This window comes from Sardina pilchardus, chromosome 20, assembly GCF_963854185.1.
Source record: "Sardina pilchardus chromosome 20, fSarPil1.1, whole genome shotgun sequence".
NCBI classification, from domain to species: Eukaryota; Metazoa; Chordata; class Actinopteri; order Clupeiformes; family Clupeidae; genus Sardina; species Sardina pilchardus.
In genome coordinates, this window is record NC_085013.1 from 14,347,894 (window position 1) to 14,368,622 (window position 20,729).

At 41.2% G+C, this 20,729-nt stretch overlaps 2 protein-coding genes and 1 non-coding gene across 3 annotated transcripts; 1 reads left to right on the top strand and 2 right to left on the bottom strand.

The window, feature by feature from the left end:
- Positions 1–344: 344 nt before the first annotated feature.
- On the bottom strand, positions 345–13,978 carry pabpc4 (poly(A) binding protein, cytoplasmic 4 (inducible form)). The gene is made up of 15 exons (XM_062522749.1): positions 13,276–13,978; positions 9,124–9,317; positions 8,629–8,744; positions 7,477–7,616; positions 7,270–7,364; positions 6,897–7,034; positions 6,407–6,502; positions 5,763–6,032; positions 3,028–3,118; positions 2,713–2,835; positions 2,184–2,317; positions 1,903–1,993; positions 1,412–1,542; positions 1,024–1,125; positions 345–750 (listed from the first exon to the last, which is right to left on the bottom strand). Exons 1-14 carry the CDS (start codon positions 13,469–13,471, stop codon positions 1,027–1,029), a joined length of 1,914 nt encoding a protein of 637 aa, XP_062378733.1. The 5' UTR covers positions 13,472–13,978; the 3' UTR covers positions 345–750; positions 1,024–1,026.
- Positions 6,689–6,814, bottom strand: LOC134068260 (small nucleolar RNA SNORA71). Its single transcript, XR_009936640.1, has one exon. It is a non-coding gene; the product is annotated as a small nucleolar RNA SNORA71 (small nucleolar RNA).
- A 2,177-nt stretch (positions 13,979–16,155) lies between the features above and the next one.
- Positions 16,156–19,650, top strand: tmem54a (transmembrane protein 54a). The gene is made up of 6 exons (XM_062522449.1): positions 16,156–16,302; positions 17,369–17,565; positions 17,827–17,886; positions 18,133–18,321; positions 18,518–18,664; positions 19,065–19,650. The coding sequence occupies exons 1-6, from the start codon at positions 16,290–16,292 to the stop codon at positions 19,182–19,184; spliced, it is 726 nt and encodes a 241-aa protein (XP_062378433.1). The 5' UTR covers positions 16,156–16,289; the 3' UTR covers positions 19,185–19,650.
- The last annotated feature ends 1,079 nt before the right edge of the window (positions 19,651–20,729 follow it).

A 20,729-nucleotide genomic window follows, 5' to 3' on the forward strand; every position in this document is an offset into this window, starting at 1 on the left:
TGATGAAGTATGTTTTTCCAGCTTCACATCAAATAATATAGGCTAAGCATAGACACAAAATGCATTCAGATAACAGTAAAGTTGTCAAATAGCCTATGGTCATTTGAATGTTGGTTCTAAAAATTGTCCATCGTAAAATGGTAGCATTCAAAGGTCCAAATATAGTGGAGTCTCATATCTTAAACCAACAAAACTGCTAAAGTGTCTGTGTGTGTGTGTGTGTGTGTGTGTGTGTGTGTGTGTGAGCTCATATTTGCTGACTATTGCTAAACAGCAGAGCCCTAACAGTGGCTAACTAAAAAGTATACTGTATGCTTCCACATAAGACAATACACAGAGAGGAATTAGATGTTGCATTCCTTTATTTAGATTGCCACACCATCCAGGGTATTATTGGTGGATGGGAAATCCAATGGTACCAATCAAACCAGCAAACACACAACTCTCAAAATGAAGAAAAAAGAACGATGTTTCTTTCTTTCTTTTAGGAAAAAAAATGCCTGTCCTCCTGGCCACTATATAGAGGTATTTCTGATTGAAAGGAAAACCTCTATTTTTGTATCATTTTAAATGAAGTTGTATGCAATCAAAAATAATCACAGAGCTGAAAATCAGATCCGTAATACATTTTTCAAGTATATTTTTGTATTTCTTTTTTCTTTTTTTTTAAGTATTTTTCTTTAGTTGTTGAATTAGTTGATGCCCAGGTGAACACCAGAGTGGTGACTTCTGTCCACTTGTTTTTGAAACCTTCAAGAGAGAAATATTTGCATCAGAAACCATATTAACACATTAGTAACCTGCAATGTCAGCCACTTTGCTTCAGTTTCACAATTTATGCAAACACACGTATATTTAAGATTTCTACGCCCTATATACAGTACATACATGGAAAGTATATAATTTCAGAGACTGTTATGTACAGTAGGGAGTTTATCAAGACTGTGCAAGAGGTGTGTGTAACCCAGTCCAGCATGTGTAGATAATTGATCTAAACGTGTAACAGGTTTTGCGCCCTCTTACCCATCATGAAGAGGCCGCTGCTGTTGTTGCGTTAACTCCAACTTTCTGAGTGGCATCCTTCTTTGCCTGATGAGCTTGGAGCACAGCAACAGCCTCTTCCACCTGTAGAAATAAAACAGTATTGTTTGAGGCCGACAATTCATTTCTGTATACAATAAAAGACAACTCCAATAATATCTGACTTGAATAAGGCTTTGGTAGAATTGCTTTTACATTTAGTCATTTAGCTAGACACTTTTACGTATAAATTTAGAACGGGCCAAGACATTTAAGTAACTGCTTCTTCAGGAGTTAGCACCTTGGTCTAAAGGTGAGCACATGAACACAACTCTAGGCATGTCATAAGAACAGTGCAGCATTATTTGTGTTGCTATAGCTACATAGCTACCTTGCTGCGCAAAGACTCATGGGATTCCAACATGTGCAGTAGCTCAGAATTGTCGATCTCCAGCAGCATCCCGGTAATCTTCCCTGCCAGGCTGGGATGCATGGCCTGGATCAGTGGGAACAGGCGTTCACCTGAAAAAAAAAGGAGAAATGTTTGCATTTAACGACACAAATGTAGATCAATGTATGAATAAATGAGGCAACAGAGCCAACTAAGGAATGTTGGAGCTTGTGTGTTTGTGGTTTGTGTGGAAAATGTTTCTAAACGAGATGACACAACAACCAATCTTAAGTGGGGAAACAATACTAAGTGGTGAGCTCTTCCCATTATGTGTTGAGCAGCCTATCACATCTTTAATCTCAGGCCTCCCCGTTATTGACCTGTCTTTATTGACTGGCTGACTCCAGCTCCACCACACCAGCATCCATTAAAGATGCCCCCCTCTCTTCTCTGTTTGTTTGATAGGGGCTGTCGTCGTGTCCTCTACTCACCCAGCATCTGTTTCTGCTCCTGGGGAGGAGCAGCGGCGAGCATGGAGGCCGTGAGGGGCTCCTGACCCTGAACATGGACTGCAGGCTGAGCCTAAAGGAGGCAGAGTGGAGCAGAGCAGAGCTCACAGCTCAACACTGGCTTTCATTTCGTTTCCTGGTCAAATTCCTTAGCTTTGCTACATGGCAGCATATCCATATGTTTTGTTCTTTGCATATGCAGATGGCAGTTGAAGAATATAAGACTCATAATCTTTATGAGATTTGAAAAATGATGATTTTACCTGTTGTAAGGCAATGGGTTGCACCACTTGTGGTTGTGTGTTGCGAACCGTGGTGGCGTATTTATATGGTGGCATGGCACGGGGGGCGCTCATGCCCATGGAGGGACGAGGACCCATTGGTTGTCCAGCGTTTCCTACAGATTAGAAGAAAAAGTGTGCTAGGTTATTCTTTCACTGTTGTTAATTGTTGTCTGACTGTTAATATGGCGTGTGAACTGAATACAAGAATAGTCAATGGATTTCGACCATTCTTTCTGCTGGCTATGAAATGTCCTGGTAGGTCATTCCCATCTTAATATCTAGATTTAATTTAAACCCTGTCTTTGTTTCAGTTTAACTCCTCTCCCTGAGAATGCAGATTATTCATGGGTTTCATCCGGTCCCTTTCCACAGGTGTATACAATCAAGCACCTAGATTATGAATGCAGACTGCATGGTGCTTGATTAATACACCTGTGAAAAGGGACCTGATGAAACCCATGGATACATGGATGTATATGAATGTCTGAGAACAAGTATGGCTTCTTACCCATTCTCTGGGCTCCAGCAGGCATGCCCCGGGGGCCTTGGGCACTGGCGTTAGGGGCTAAATGTCTCAGGTTGGCACGAGGACCGGGTTGGCGCAGAGAGTTAGGCATACCCTGGAAGCTGCCTAAAGAGTACAGATTCAAATGTCTGCCATTACTGTTCTGGACGGCATGTCAGAATACTTCAAACAACTATAGTGTCCAATGACAAGGCTACACGTATTTAACATTTTATCCCAGGAGAAACAAAGTTTTACACAGCATGATCGGATTCTGACTGTTGGTTCTAATTCTGGTTCTTAGTTCTAGTTCTTCACCTTGTCCACGGCCACCTTGCTGTTGCCAACGTGGGTTTGGCCGCATCTGGGCAAGCTGATTGGGTGCGTAGTATGTGGTCCTGTTCTGAGCCTTGGAAATGAAGATGAACATTATTAATTATTAACAAAATGATACTGTATATGATTTCTCATGTATCTTTGCATTGTAAACACCACTGCTAATACTAAGAAATATATATAAAAAAGTAAACAATCAAGTATACTTGAATTGCTGAAGTTTGTGCTACACTGTAGTTTGTTAACGTTACTTTTAAAAAGCATGATTGCCCTTGAAATTACAGACTAATCCAGCATAGGAATTGCAAATACTTAGTGTAGTGCACTTACACTACTGAGGATTCCTAATTCACCTAACTTGGTAACTAATGTTACAGTTCAGCCAACTAATATGACATTTCCCACAATGCATTTCCAGAATGCCACAGGCCTCGGCCTACATATTTTTAAAGGGATCACATAATAATTCTTACTGGAATTCAATCACAAATTGCCATGAGAAACCAAAGTCCTGACTCACTGTGGTCATTAAGGATTAGGGGGGTCCCTGGACTCCTGGCTAAATGCCCAAACTGGTCTCCTACTAATTCACTCCCTCACTCTCCTCCTCAAACTGGTGTGTGACGAGCCTTCTGGCACATGCATCACCCAAGTGGGTGCTACAGTACATATTGGTTTGAGCTTAGTGAGGTTCCCCCTTCATTGCAAAGCACTTTGAGAGTGTAGTAAAGCACTATACATGCTACAATACCTATTGTTCTACCCACAGAATTAGGGTGTTTTGGATAGCCATCTACTTGATGGTACTGTATGTTCCATCAACATAAACTACACAACAACAGTGGAACCTTTAGTGTCACTGTCACTTTGTCATTGTAATTGGGGACCAAGTAGCGAAGCTGCGAAGGCACCCATTGTGTTTCTTAGTATTCTTATTATTTAAGATTGAGTTTCAGTAAGGATTATTATGCAATTCATATTCAAGACGAGTCTGTAATTGCAAGGCAATCCATTAGCATGCTTAAAAAAAAAAAGCTTAACTAACTAAGGTTAAGCAAGGTTAACTACTGTAACTAACTTTATAGTGTAGCAGAACTTCTGCAATTCAAGTATAGTTTACTTGATTTAAATTATATCATGTTTATTTTTCCACCTCAAGATTAAATTACACTCAGTTTAAGCAAGTCATCTCAAAAGCTAAAATCAACAAAAGCCAAAAACTGAGTTACACTTATGTGACGCCCACCTAAGTCAAAACCATGACCCCTATGGGTCTAGTGAAGTCGGTGCACGGGCGGCACTAGGCCTGGGTGTCATGGGTGCCCTAAGTGCCTTATTGGTATCACCTGTACTTATGGGTTGGGCTATAAAAGGTTTTCTCTCTCTCTTTCATTTGGGGCACTCTTTCCTTTCACATAGGCACTATATGGCTTACTTCTCTCATATGCACGCTCTATCTTTCTTTATAACTCACTCTTCTTATCTTAATGATAATTTCCCCTTACAGCTAACATTCTTATACTGATCTACTAGACACTCACCACATCCATACATGCACGACATTGCATCAACATACCCTAGACACGTATAATTTACTTAGTTTGATTATACTTCTCAATAAATTTGATATTCTTTATTACTGTTTCCTGCCTCCTTATTATGTTATGGTGTAAACGAGCCTACGCCGTAACACTTACTAAACATTAAAAGTGTAAGGATAGCCGTTAGATTTTTATAAGTGTGTGTGTGTGTGTGTGTGTGTGTGTGTGTGTGTGTGTATGTACAGTACACACTACAGAAGATCTCTCAATCTTATTACATGGTTTCTAAGCTAGATCCGTTAGCTGCCCGTCCCCTGAATATGCTATAAAAAAAGCCTGCGGTCCCTCTGGACAGCCAAGACTCCAAAAACTGCAGGAGTGTCAACTTCTTCAACTTCAACAAGGGAAGTGACGTCACCCAACTGTGCTTAGAGAACCATTATATTTCTGAATTATTCATTTGGACAGTCACAGTCCGAGTCCCATCTGATTCCCTTCATCTTTACTTGTGTGGTCATGGCAGTGGGTGTTACCAAACTTGCATATATCAAAATACTCTTTTTCAGTGTGTGACACTTGAATGATGCTTTCTTGATTCCGGCAACAAAACCATTTAAAGTTCCACCCTCAACTCATCATATTTCTGCACAAGCTATTTTTCATCATCACCATTAATTTGTATGTTGAGATTAAGTGTTGAGCTCATTTTGCCTGGTGTTCGAAGCAACTCAATGCGTTCTCATTTCTTTACTGTTGTCATAATTGGACACACACCAAATTTCCATCTGTCATTAACACACAAGTGTGTCAGATGGGAGGATGACAGACTCATTTAGATGAATACATATCCAGGCAAAGAGTAACGCTTGAGCATCCTCAGACCAAAGACAAACATCCTGTCTCAAGACTCATTGCATTAAGGACACATTGCATTTCTGTAGACATTTCAGTTGTGTCATTTTGTCCTTGCTTTCAAACACAAATGTGTTAAACAATGTCAACTAAAGCTCCGCCATCGGACCTGAGGCATTGAAAAATCAAAGTGCCCATTTTGAGTTTCTTCATATTTGAGTCACTTATAAACTCAGCGTTAAGGCACACACCAGAGGCATATTTGAATGTAATAAGCTAATGGTCTTCAGTACTGCTGTTGCCCGTTGTGCTGCAGAGGCTCACCTGTGGCACGGCTGGCATGAAGTAGCCGCTGGCGGGCTGGAACTGGTTGATGATGGCGTTGGCGGGCATGGCTCTCATGCCAGCGATGCGCTGCATGTACTGGTTGGTGAGGTGGGCCTTGCGCTCCTCCTTGCGCTGTGCCAGCGCCACGTAGAGGGGCTTGGAGCCCACGATGCGCCCGTTCATCTCCGTCACGGCCTTGGTGGCCTCCTCGGGGGAGGAGAAGCAGACGAAGCCGAAGCCCTTGGAGCGTCCCTCCTCCAGCATCACCTGCAGGGGTCAGTTGGAATGGACGTCAGTAACTGTACACACACCCCACACACACACACACACACACACACACACACACACACACACCACTACTTAGAGGTGCTTCTTTAGGTGCTGGTCGAAAAAGTTGTGGGTTAAGTTATCCAAAAGAACAGCAAAGGCATGTTTTCTACATAGGGTTGAGGCCTATTGTTTATCTGACAAGAACTTCAGTTCAGACTGAATTCTAAAACAAGAAGCAACCAAGGACCAATCAAATTCTAAAGCAAGACAATAAACTTGACACATGACAAGAAGGAGATGTTCCTATTACATGTACCACTGAAAGACTGTCATCATCTTAGTGCATTCTTATTTTTCTAGTGTGTACTTACCTTGGCACTGGTGATGGAGCCAAATGGAGAGAATTCTTTCCGCAATTTCTCATCATCAATGGTGTCATCCAAATTCTTGATGTAGAGGTTTACTCCCTGAAACAACACATGCTTATGTTTAAATGTATTTTCTAAGCTTTTGTAAACTTGAGGCATTTATAGAGGTCATTGTGAAGGTGAATTAACAAGTTTCTTGCTTCTTGGATGAACATGTGCCTTTAACAACATTCAATTGAGTAGTCACTACAGTATGTTACAGTACATTGCAGAGCATAATGGACTTGTCTGAAAGAAACAGGGTTTGTAAGGAACAAAGAGTCCAGCAAACACGGGAAAGACTTTCAGTTCTCTCTCCCTGCGTATCAATGACCTGGCCACTATCACACCATGATCACTTTCGATACAGGGTAAACAGTATGTTTATGGACCAGTAATTATGTCTTAAAGGTACAGTAAATACAACTATATTTGTTTTCTTTTCTGAACTCACCTGGTATCTGCTTATCCTCTCCTGCTTTAGTTGTTCAAATTTCCTCTTCAGCTCCGCCTGTCTCTCCATCTTCTTTTGGGCCCGTCCCACAAATACGGCCTTCCCATTCAGTTCTGTCCCGTTCATGTCCTCCACTGCCTGAGGAAGCAGGAGACAATTGCCTTCCATCAGCTTCATGCCGTCTTCACAATATCTGACTCAATTTTAGGGGTTTACAGTCATTTCTTTGAAGTTGGTGACTAAAAATTTATACACAATTGGTTAATACAGATCGATCTAGTGGATGTGGCAAAACATTTGAGGAATTGAGGATGATCTTACGCTTAGCCAGTAATAACAGTGTCATAGAGTGAGTTGAGTTCGACAGGATTACCTTATTAGCGTCTTCATGTTTCTCATAGCTGACGAACCCAAAACCTCGGGATTTGCCTGTGGCGTCAGTCATGACCTTCACACTCAAAGTCTTGCCTGTCAGACAGGTGAAGTAAAAGATTCATAAAAGGGAAGGCTATTCTTTTGTAGTTTTTTTTTCTTTCAGCCTGACACATTCACTACTGTGTCTAGCACCTTTACAACCTACCATATTTATCAAAAAGTTCTTTCAGCCTCTCGTCATCCATATCTTCTCCAAAGTTCTTGATGTAGACATTGGTGAATTCCTTTGCTTTGGCACCGAGCTCTGCTTCTCTCTCTTTCCGCGACTTGAAGCGTCCCACGAACCTGCGACAAGATGGACCCACACAACAGCTCATGTAAAGACGATCTGGGAACGTACGGTTCATGGAACCATTTTGTGGCAGTCTCTTGTCTTCAATGTATCAGGGATGTAGTATCACAGGAACATTTGTGTTGAAGGGGGGGAGGAGTGTGTTTGATAGAACACCGAGGAAGAAAACACATCAGACAGCACAGGGTCCTCTTGGGAACCTCCACTGCAATGTTAATGGTATTGTGTTAACAGAAGACAAGCATGCTGCACGGGTGGATGACAAACAGGAGGACACGGAGGGAAAGAGAGAGTGGTGATGTCCAGAGGAACTGCAGATAGAAGGCGAAGGGGGTGTGCTTTTGATTGCTCTGCGTTTGCAACAGCTCCCTATGCTGGGACTGTACCTTGCGACGCCGACCTCTCCCATTCCATGCTCCAGCAGTGCATTCCTGCATACTCGCCATCACTAAAACACACAAGCGTGGTTACACACAAGACAGCCAGACAAACAGACAGAAACACACACACACACGCACACACCCACACACACATACACACTCATGAACACAAACACACTTATAAACATACACACACACACACACACACACACACTCACACACACTCATAAACACACACATGTAAGAACACTCAGCTGGCATCAGGAGATTGAGAGAGGCCGTGCTATGTGTTTCCCTTGTTGTCAGAGCACTGCAAAACATCTCGCCAGACTTGTTAGTTTCTTGATTCACACTTCACAGGCCACACAAACCAGCTCAGTGTGCAACACACACCCCCACAGCACCGAGGGGGAGATGTTTTGGCCCATGCTGATCTGAGCACAGCGTTAAAGTCGACACGTTGCTCCCCTCAACCCTCACGCATTCCATCTCCACAACATCAAATGCCTCCTGATAAGGGATGACTTGTGTGGACAGATAAATGTGTGATGTTACGCATGTGCCTCTGTTTATGTCTGACCACAGGCCAGTCCCAAGTTACCCCCTTCACTGTCTGGACACTCACACCTTGCGGTCGTTCAGAAGCATGCCGTTCATCTTCTCAATGGCACGGTCGGCTGCGTCCTGTGTCTCAAAGTGCACAAACGCGTATCCTTTGGATCCATTTTCATCGCACACCACCTGAAATGAAGAAATGAAAGGCTCTCCTGTCACTTCTAGAGGTACTGCCAAAAAAAACAATCACTTAAGCCACTTCACTAACATCCCTGGCCGCCAACAAGACTGTTTACGAAAACAAGATATCTTGGTCACTCGGTGACCTGAGGGGTCAAATGGCCCAAAAAGAAATAAGATCATGTTCACATTCCTTCATTGGTGTAAATGACAAACACACACACACACACACACTGAATTCCCTCCTTAGAAATGCTCCACTATGACAGCAATCAGCCTTGGGCTACAACCATGCTGCTCCTGCTCCTCCTCCTCCTCCACCTCCTCCTCCTCCTTCTCCTCCCTACTACCATTGACCCCAATGTGGTAGAGAAGAGCATCACACCTTGCAGGACAAGATGTTTCCAAAGGCAGAGAAAGTGTCATACAGGGCCTTGTTATCGATGGACTTGTCCAGGTTTTTGATGAAAACATTTCCGACTCCAGATTTCCTGAGTGAGGGGTCTCTCTGCGACCACATGATTCTGATGGGCTTCCCTTTGACCACATCAAAGTTCATGGTGTCCAAGGCTCTTTCGGCTGTTTGAGAACAGTGTAAAGGAAAAACTGGTAAATTGACAAAACAATTCAGTTTGTGAAGAACAGTCTATGTGGGGGCAATTCCAAAAATCATGGCACCATTCAGCAATTCAGGCATAAAAAGACAGGCTTGGTCTTAAATATCTACCCACAAGTTCATCCATATGTTCAACATGCACATCCCCATGTTCAACATATAAAACAACAGTAAAGGCATAGGGAGCCAGTGCTATACCCAGGAGAACAGTTAAAAACAATAATATAAGCAAAAAATATGGTGTTTGTAATATCAATTTACAGTCCATCCTGAAAGAACAGCTGCTACCTATCTCTGGGACATAATAAAGGAGGTCTGAACGTTTTACATGCTGTTTCCAATTAGAAGCACCCTGCTTGCTCTAGGTTTAGATATCTAGGCCCACGTGCCAAATGGATACAACTGTTTCAGAAACAAGGCAGTCAGACTCATGGGAGCAGGTCTGTGGGCATCTACTTTCATCCATTCCAGTGGATAGAGCAATCAGGGGACGCAACGTTTTCTGTAGTATAAAGTTTACATGCATAATGATGTAGCCAACTCCCCAGGACATCCCACAGTCTATCGATGTTGGTAAATTACATTCATAAAACACAGTTCAAAAAGTGTCTCTGAGACCTACTGCAGGTGACAAAGTACTATTAATTATTCATTCTGTCAGAGCAAGCCATGTGAGATATAAAATAGCTGTGGGTACAGAGTGTGTCCCAATGTTATTTCTTTGTACATTGTGTTTATCTTCAGGCTTTCTTTCAGGTGGATTTTTGCATTTATTTACAGTATATAGGCCTACTATATTCAGGATAAGGGAAATGTAAACAATTCAAGATAAGGCTTGAAGCAGGCAAGTTATGCACACATAATGGAATGCAATAACGGGGAAACACAGTTTTATCATTCCTTTAGGATAAGAATTTTGCAATAAGCTTTAATATTTTAATCAGCACTTAAAAAGCCATCTTCTACACTTCTACAGCCATTCTACAATGAATTCAACAATACCACCATGGCCATGCTGCTTTAAAGAGAGCACATGTCTCATTGCAGCAGCACATCAGGCTGCTGGGAACAGACAGCTGGCTCGGCATAAGCACATGGTCTTCACACAAACAGAAAAACTGACACAATGATCCCTAAAAAGGCAAATGTTTCACACATGTTACAATGTGATCGCTAATGTGCTCTACTCAAATTCAAAAGGTCAGCTGAAGTACTTTTTAGAGCACTTGTTTTGTTTACTACGCTATTGTTTATGGAGAGAGTAGGACTAAATTACTTCAACTGGGGAATCGGGTGATTACTTTTTGTTATCGAAACATTTTTGTTTAACAACATACATTTTTGAGCTGATCCTATACAGGTTTTTTTGGTAATCCACCTTCTTCTTTTCATATGTTGTCAGTATTTTTTAGTCTTTCTAAGTCAACATGTGCTCGCTCCCACTCATGTCCTGTGTCATGTCAAACTGGGCACACATGCCAGCCAGAAAGCTTCCCTTTGTCCCCGCCACTCCACAGCTACACACACCCTGGGCTTCAGCGCTAAAAATGTCTGATAAACAAAACGGAGCTGCCTTGCGTCTGCTGGCATCAGCAGTTTGCCCTGCAATTGTACTTTACATCGAGCTCAGGGTTGGTGGGATCACCCAGTGACTAATTCTGGAAGGTTCCCAAGGGATTACTTAGGTGGAAAATATATACACCTAAAAGGCAAATTAATGAAGACTGCAGTGGTGCAATAACTAAGGACAGGGTTGGTGAAATATTTTATATGAACTTCATATTTCTAACAAAATGGATGGCTAAAACAAACTGACTGGGACAGAATCAGCACAATAGCCCCACATGGCCTCAGTCTTTTTAACCAGGCAGTTGCTACTAGAGAAACTGCCTTTATTGATAGACAGGCAAGGACTGGACAGCCTGCAAGCCTGTCTATATTTAGCCTAGCAGGGTCCTCGGAGTTATGTGCTGGCATGGAGTGCGAGTTGAGAGCTCTCTGCCATTGATGGGGGTAAGACACATTCAACAAGAATGTGTAGATGAGCGGGACCAGGTCTGGCAAGAGTTTACAAATGCAGCTGTTGCATGCTTGAGGCCTGCTACACACAACCTGCTAGAGAATCCTCTCCCACGTGGTGAAAAAAAGCACAGTGGGGTACAATTTCGCACCCAACCAGTCACACAGAGTGTCCATGTGCCTGAAGAGAGTATACTCTCTCACAATGTGGGTTATGATTTTGCACCTACAGTACCTCAGCTGAGCTCACAAATACCTCATGGTCTCAGCTGTGTTTTTCATGATTATGTTAGACATACTTCCATGTCATTGCACACTATCCAGAGACTGTGTCCTAGACATCTCTGATAGTTCTCTGTCCAACACACCTTATTGAAGACAGTGATAGTAACACTTGAGGGCCAGCCATGTCTGGTGTAACAGTTACAAACATGGGTGAATGGGACTGTAAGCGTGAGCAACCAAGACCTAACATGGACGTGACACTGGAGCACAGCCTGTTTTAAGTGGCGAAATTTAGAAGCTATTTATTATATTATTATATTATGCTTATGTAAATCAAGCCCAGAGAATGGGTCACTATAAGACTGCATTTGACTGACACTTTATGGAATACTTGATTGAGTTAGAATGGGAGATTTGCAGATGTCTGGTTGTAATACTGAGGCTGTGCCTCCAGTCTGGATGATTAAACCTCACTCTGTGAGGGGAAACACATTTGGTTTACGTGTTTGGAACTTCATAATCTATGTATGTAGATATGTGTCCAGCATTAAGAAATACTGTGTGACAACTGACACTGCAGACACCCAAGGCTGAGAATCTTATACATTTTTGGGTTCTGCTACCCTCCTGTCAGGTAGGAAGACAGTGGAAATTAATTTCACAAAAGCACCCTCCCTTGACAGGCCTTTAAATAGGATCAGAAATGGGTCATTATAGGATACACAATATGGGGCAATAGAATACTCTACAAAATGATACACCAAATTCTGGGAAATGTAAAACTGTTGAGCATTGAAGAATATTTAACCTCAGAGCAAAACAGCATCCAAATATCCAAGATGCACTCCTGCAGTGGAAGTAGGACACAGCTTCTATATAGGTCAAATGACACATGCGAAAATTCCCAAAGATACCTGTATTTTGGTGTGAGTACTGTAGAATACTCAAGGTTACTAGTGAAGTGCAACTACAGCACATGTGGACATAACAGCATGCGCTGTTGAACTATTTACAAAGCTGCGAAGCTCAAAGGAAATGTGGGAGGCATGGTTCAATAGCCCAATAAAGGGTTGCAAGAAGATCATATTGATCATTAATCCATGCTGAAAAGTAGACCACTAGGAACTAAGAATACCATCTATTACAGCATCCACCAAACTTCCATTTGGTAGTTACACAATGTTTGTCCCAAGCTATAGTGTTGTCATACAAATGTCGATGGTATTTACCAGTCAATTATTTTTGGTTAACTTTTGACGTGACAGTTCACACGTGACCACCTACCCTCTGTCAGTACAATGGCATGTTATTCCTTTGGAGGTCACAATTCCATGTATCTGGTAAACCTGCATTATTTTGATACAGTGCGTGGCACATTTTGATACATGTCTCTGAAACAATTACCTGGCAGCTTTGCCTTTCCAGCATTACACAAAGGCGAGACTGTTAGTCTGTAACTGTCAGATAATTAGGCTACGTTCATTCTGTGTTAGTACAAGCACGTTCCACATAGACCAAAGTACAACAGCATGCTACACCGTCGTAAGCTACACGGTTGCGTATACAGCCTGATCTATCCACATAGTTGGGTGACGGCACCACTGAGTGTGCCGCAAAGCATGTGCTGATGAGATTCAAACACAGACACCATAAAGATTGCACGTTTTATTTTCTTACCGTCAGGCGGTTGCTGGAAGTTCACGTAAGCATAGCCCAGTGAGCGCCGGGTAATCATGTCACGACAAACCCGAATTGACAGGACGGGTCCGGCAGGGCTGAATTTCTCATACAGCATAGCCTCCGTGATATCAGGGTGCAGGTCGCCAACATAGAGAGAAGCCATCGGATAACTCCCCGCGGTCGCTGTGTTCATTTCTCGGAGTTGACGACGTTTGAGCGCAACGTTTTGCAAGGGACAGCCTAGAAAATGACCACTACTTCGGTGTAATAATGTCTCTGAGTGAAACCGTTATTGTAAGACTGAACACGGTGCTCTGATGGTACAGACAATCGTTAGTCCCTCGCGGTGAAACTTTTACGCACACGCCAAAATCTGAATATCGGCAGATATGACAGGATAGACCGCAAGTAATTCCAGTGTATCTTCAAAGTAGTTTCTTTCTTTGGTATCACTTTTTCTCGTTAACGTCGGAATAAGCCCGAGGCCTTCTGTTTTGTTTTGCAAACAAAAAAGAAAGAGAAAAATAAATAGCCTGTAGCCTATAATGGATGCGATTTTTGTATTTTTTCCTTTTTATGTTTAGTCTTGAAATTGTTTTTTATGAAGGTTTTATATATTTTGTAATTTTTATATATTTTTTTTCTTTTTTTAAGAGACTGAAGAACAGTGAGTTAGACACTCACGGTTTAGTGGCCGGTGAAAGAGGCTGCGTGGGAAAATCATGGGGACTTTATAGACTGAGCAGAGGAAATAGCAGCTAGGGTCAAACTTGGAATAGAAAAAAAAAAAAAACAGAGCATGCGGTGTAAAAGGGAGAGCGAGCTACGCTGTCACAACTACCGAGCTTAACTCCCCACAGCGACATCTGGGTGTGACTAGCAGGGGGAAATGGACTCGTGTGCTTACAGACTGACCAGTGGCATGGCAAAACAGCACAACTCAGAGATAGAACATGTTTTAACTCTATTTTCTGTTTTTACTATTCTTAGATAAAACTAGTAACAATGAATATCTAAATGTAGGCATACATTTCATTGACTATATAACCACACTTTTATGATGGCTTGGTGTGTTCTATCATGCCGTACTGAAGCTATTTCCCCATGGTTTGAATATTTTAATATAAATAAAATACGTACCATTATCCACCCTTGTCCATCCCCCATGTCCCACCAATATCTATGCCTACACAAATTAAGTTCCATGCCCAATTTCAAGGCAAGAGGCTAAGATGAAATCAAAACAAACTTTTTGATTTGTCAGTTTAGGTCACCAAGTCTACTGGTCACTATAAAGCAAAGTTTACCAGACACCAACCTGTCAAACTGATTGTAAGACTGATGTGACTACACTCAACACATATTAAGTTCCATGCCCAAATGACATAGTGACCATTAAATTGTGTCTGAAAACGTCCAGAGAAAAGTGTTGGCCTACTGATGCACACAAGTGGTGGTAACTTCTATTATGTTGATAAATGTGTGACAACCCAGCCGGTGTCATCTCAATCCAAAGAACTAGTGCAGTGCCTGTTTAAACATGCTATTCCTGCAGGAAACCTGTAGCACAATTACATGCACACAGGTACAGGCCTGCTTTAAAATAACTTGATAGGGAAAAACATAATTCCAGCTAAGTATGCAATAATGAATATTAAATATTATATTATAACACATTAGTCTAGAATTTAGGATGTGACAGTTTTACAGAAATGACATAAATCATGTTGGCAGTATGTTTATTGTTAAGTCTATTAGATAACTTCATGATAGAGAAGACAAAAGAGATCAAGAAGATCAGAAGATCAAGTCCATCCTATAGGAGAAAGTACACAGACACTTCATGCAAGGAAGCATTACGTGCCAAAATGTGTGATATCTTAAAGTAGACAGGTCAATGCTAATTGCAAAAGTAGTCAATTGTGCCTCCTATTTCACTAATGGTCTTATCGGTAAATGTAGGCTACTCCTAGGAATACTCTGAAAATCTCACACACTAATTTTGCTCATTAGTTGTTACGTGCGTCACTCATTAGTTGTTACTGCGTCATACTCATCCCACAATAAAAAGTAATGAGTAACAAAATAAATAATAATTATAAACAAGAAAGTATTTACGCATAATCCCTAACTGCCATAGTTAAGAAAATAACTCACCATTTTAAGTTGAAAAGAGTTATTCGTAAAAAAATGAAAAATAAAAAAATAACAAATTGGATTTATTAACTGTGCCACTATTTAGGGGCAATAACACAGGTTTCTAAGTTGTTTGAACAAAATAATATAAGTAAAGATAACACCAAAGGCGAGTCATTTCTTACACAGACAGATGCAACATTGCTGCCCCCTCCGGTTGAAAATAATAGCTTTTTTTTTTTTTTTTTTTTTTTTTGCTTTTTTCCCTTCATTCTTGGCCTGGTTATATTTATTAAATGCCTTGTATTCTGCATTCAACAAAAACGCATTGGATATTGAGATGGCTTTAGTGATGTATTGTCTGAAAATAGGCGTTCAAATAAAATCAGATTTTGTCTCTACAAACAAACACACACAAACAAATTAAATAATTGAGCTAGTTAACTTTTTTGTAAAGGTGAACCCTGAATCACACGGAGCACATCATGAACGCTGAACACCACCCTCATCAACGAGCATGGCGCAAAGGAAGCAAAAGATCTGCAGTTCATCCTGGAGTCGTCTACTACTTTAGCCTATTCCCAACCCCCTTTACTTTTCATCCAGGTGAGGGTGTGGCGAATCCAGAGCGCAAAGGAAGTTAAAGATAGGCAGTTCATCCTGGAGTCTTCTACTACTTTAGCCTATTCCCAACCCCCTTTACTTTTCATCCAGGTGAGGGTGTGGCGAATCCAATGCAACCTGATGCGCGCCTGTTGGATTCTCTTCCTGTATGAATTGGAGAAGACCAAGAGGACGAACAAACATAGCCCCTGTCACTGTAGTATGAGTGTTTATAAAAGTTATTAGAATGGCCTAAGAAGAAAGAATACAACATGGTTAGATCGGGTAAGTTGCTTTTTTCTTGTAGAAATTACGAAATCAACCCAAATAAGTCAACCTACGTTTTAGTGTGCGAGACAGAACTTATTTTATAAGTCGCCTGTCGCAGGGTGGGGCAGCTTGAGTTTCACATTAGTTTGCAGCAATGAAACATATTTTTTTCTGAATTATGTTTTCGATTCGTTGTTTCGGTTAGACGCATGAAATTAACGATATTTCCCTTTTGTCCTGAGCAGACTTACTGCGGTTGTTTAATGTTTTTGTAGGCCTAGTTAGTTTTTAAAAACCAACAACATTTGAAACACATGTCAAAGAGATAATGCTATCTTTACTGCGGATAAAATTGTTACCGATAGAGTAGTTAGTTACACTAGTATGTGAATAATAAATCTAGTAGTCCAGTATTGCGCTTTATGTGTGGATGTTGCATTTGGTGGCCCTTAAGGGTAGGAGAACAAATGTTTACATGCATAAGAGAGTTGTTTTCCAGTAAGGACCGTTGTTTACAAACGTGCGGTCTCCTTTGTTTTGCTGAAGCATAATTATGTGCCCAAGCAACTTAGCAAATGGCTGTGTGGTGTTAATGAGCTGGAACTCAGTGGGAGCTCAGTCTTAACACCTGTTGCTCCTGAAGAAAAGTTCATTTGATGAGATGTATATATTTAACCAGTAAAAGGCTGTCATATCTTATGAATCAGCCACTTGCAATATTACATTCTTGATTGAATTAACAAGTCATGGCATACTGTATTAAACATGCTTGGCTAGTACAGGCATTATAATCATCTTTACTTTTTGACAGAAGATGAAAAATAACTAAAACATTTGCATTAGCCAGATTGAAACAAAGACAAAAAACTTCAGAATGTCACTGACACTGATAGGCCTATGTACTGATATATGAAATACCAACAAACAATATTAGGCTGGTTCGGTTACTATTTGTGGAAGTCCACTGATACACAGTATCCATTTTCTCATCCAAATGAACTCTTATAATCATATTTGAAGAGAATGCCTTGTTACACGATAACCATGTAATTACATTCCTATGTCACCTGGTGTAATGCAGGGGTGTGCTGTGCCAGCCTGGACGATGACAAGGCCCTGATGAAGATGGGCCTGGGGCTGGTGCTGGTGGGCCATGTCAACTTCCTGTTGGGGGCGCTAGTGCACGGCGCCGTGCTCAGACACGTCAACCTTCATGCCCAGGCTCGCACCATGGAGTACGCCATCTCCAACGTAATAGCGTTGGTGTCGGGCCTCATGGTACAAGACTGCTTTTCTTTTCAGACCACAGCAAATTAAACTTTTCAATGAGCAGCGTGTATCTACCAGTGACTGCTGAATGGTTGACATCTTAACAAGTGAAGAAGAATGTCCTCATATTGATTCATTTTATAGCACTGTTGAGTAACTGATACTCAAGTGGGTTTGAAAGGGCACATGGCATTCGTGTGTTCCTATATTGATACAACCATGACTCACCTTTCATCTGCCTGTATCTGTTTTCCATGTTGGGACCTGCAGGCTATCATTGTTGGAATCTCAGCAATAGTCCTGTCAAAAAACAGGAAAAACAAGCCTTTGGTAAGAGTACGAATACAAGCAGTTCCCTCTCATGTCTTCATTTTGATGTTCATGCTTCTCACTGTAGGCTCACCTCAGTATCTTCAATATCCTATCTTCAGAACTTGTAATAATACAGTATATTGACATTGTGTTGTCTTTTCATTCTTACACATCTAAGTCAGAGGTCATCTCATCATTGATCTGTTGGCTGCAGCTTTAACTTAGAGAAGATTTCCTGCGTGTGTTCTCCCTGATTATCTCCAGAAATGGTTCCTGTTTGTGGTCAGCATAATGGCAGCGCTCCTGTCCGCAGCCGCCACGGTGGGGCTGACTGTGTCCATGATCATGGCCATCATCAACGGAGGCCGGGGCCTGCTGACCCACTGCAAAGACCCCCCCGCCCACCACTTCTCCATCACTCATGAATGCCCGTTTGATCCCACAAGGATCTATGTAAGTTGCGGCAGGTTTTTGTGTTTTCAAAACAAACATCCACGCGATCGCCTTGTTTGGAGACACTGCTGTGAACAAATGGGGGGGATGAGGGTCATGTGTACATTTATGGAAATTCACAAGAGAATGTCTTCGTGGTTGTTCTTGTGTAGATCATATTTGCGATCCAAGAATGTGTTTGTCTTTTATTGCCAAGGGAACAACGGTGATCCTGTGGGCCCCTCTGATCCTGATGCTGATCGTGGAGACGGTGTTCTGTGGGCACTGCTTTTTCGCCTGCATCTCCTTCCTGCGCCTCTCCTGTCCCTGGCGCAAGAGGAAGAAGATCATCAACGCCAGAAGGGTAAGGGATTGAGATAGTCACAGTCATTGCCAGATACATTTATTTAGCAGCGCTTTATTGGCCTCCATATTTTTTGGCATCATCAGTTCGATATGTCTGTGTTTTGTGGTTGGTTTTGTTAGTTAATTTGTATGGTAGGAGCAGGCTTCACTCAGTCTCTTAGGTTTGTTTTTGAGAGTCCTAGACCAAACTTATATGTTTACTAAGAAAAGGAAAAAAGGTCGCACTTTGCATTTAAACGTGTTTTTATTGCACAGACGCGTTTCAGCTTAGCGCCTTCCTCAGTGTGCTCAAGCAGATACATACACATATGTTTTGTTAGCGAAATATTATCTTGTGGAATAGTTTATGAATTGATTGGGAGTTCAAAGTGTTTGAACTGATCTCTGCTGTGTTTCAGGTGCGTATACAGACCCCATCGGACCTGGAGGCCTTATCTGAGCAGAGACGGTCAGAGGCAGAGACACGAGAACAACACGAGCTGCTCAGATTCAGCAATCCCACTCATGGAACAATCTGAGCCACTGGGTGGCGTTAGAGATACAAAAAACTCAGCTATGCTACGGTAATAGCCTGCTGCCACACAAATGTCCACAAACATGGCCTCAGGTCTACCACTGGATTATCCAAAGGCCCCTTTATATAAGAGGAATTTGTTCATATCAAAACTAGGGGTAAAGGTTACTGATATTCTTTCTTTTTTTTTCTTTTTTCTTGTTTCTTGTGTGTGTCTTGATGTGTACATTTTTGACTATAGATTAAATTATTGGATGCAAGTGATTGCTGAGTGATTTTCGCTCACATTTTCAAACTTACTATGATGCATTTCACATTTTAAATTGAGTGTATTTTATAACTTTAACACTTATGCATATGTTGTTTTTGTAATGATACTGTATATTGTGAATGACGTAATTTATGTTAAGGATGTTTGCTTTCTGCTACAGTACATTTATTCTGACTTGGTAAACATGTTTTTGATAGAGTGTCTGTGTCTGAGTCACTTTTGTTCAGTCAACTTGCATTATTTTTGTGGTGCAGAACTTATATCATAAACCAATCCCATGAAGACCCGGAGCACGGCAAAGACAAACAAATAGAAATACCACAATATCCGCCCACCAATCTCTGCTAATAAAAATCCTGTTCCATGAGTTAAATTCAAATTTAAAATTGAGGGGACTAGTGATCAAATAAGACAAAGGAACGCATTATGAATTTATGCACTCTGATTTTGCAACATTACTTGTCAACCACATTGTCAAACAGGGATTATGTATCAAAACAGAGTATGCCTCATGTTTGTAAATAAGGAATTTATTAAATTTCAACATAAGAACAATGACCATAACAAGACAATACTGTATAAATGCTTCATAAACTAACTGTAACTGTATGGCACAAAACCGTACATTAAAAAACAATATGTAAATAATGAAAGACAGGATATTCCACATTTAACAAACAATCAGGTATTGTGTATTCCATGGTACAAGTTGTGTCAGTATTTTAACCAGAAAATAACACAATATTTATAGGACTGTCATTATTTAAGCTTGTCTACTGTATGTTCAGGCACAGAGGACTTCCAGACAAAATAAAAAACATAAGGAAAGAAACAACCTGATACCTACATTTTCAGATATACCAGCATGCACCTATTCCACTCTTACTGTAAATAGATGGCTAAATATGTACATAGATGAACAGACAAAAACACATATACTTTCAAATAATTTGGTGCTTTAGAAATTTCCAGCTGAGCCTCTCTCTCTCTCTCTTTTGCTCTCTCTCTCTCACACACACACACACACACACGCACGCACGCACGCACACACAGATAATGCACCTTAACTTAACAACCAACACTGACTAAATCTTACTTGACTGAATGTGATAGAGGCACAAAGCCCTTAAATCACATTCATCAGCCATCTGTGTAATTGTGTCTGCCTTTCCCTGTCTCAGATTAATTACAATGGGAGCTTGACATTTACAAAGACACATTACTGCTTAATACGCCATAATCAACTATATCGTCTTGATTTTAAATTTTTTTAAAAAA

Coding starts and splice junctions, on each gene's coding strand:
- pabpc4 (XM_062522749.1), bottom strand. CDS start 13,471: ATGAACACAGCGACCGCGGGGAGTTATCCGATGGCTTCTCTCTATGTT. Junction 8,745..9,123: donor GAAACATCTTGTCCTGCAAG/GTGTGATGCTCT, acceptor TCTTCATTTCAG/GTGGTGTGCGATGAAAATGG. Junction 2,318..2,712: donor TGCTGGAGCCCAGAGAATGG/GTAAGAAGCCAT, acceptor TCTAATCTGTAG/GAAACGCTGGACAACCAATG.
- tmem54a (XM_062522449.1), top strand. Junction 18,322..18,517: donor TTGATCCCACAAGGATCTAT/GTAAGTTGCGGC, acceptor TTTATTGCCAAG/GGAACAACGGTGATCCTGTG. Junction 18,665..19,064: donor AGATCATCAACGCCAGAAGG/GTAAGGGATTGA, acceptor GCTGTGTTTCAG/GTGCGTATACAGACCCCATC.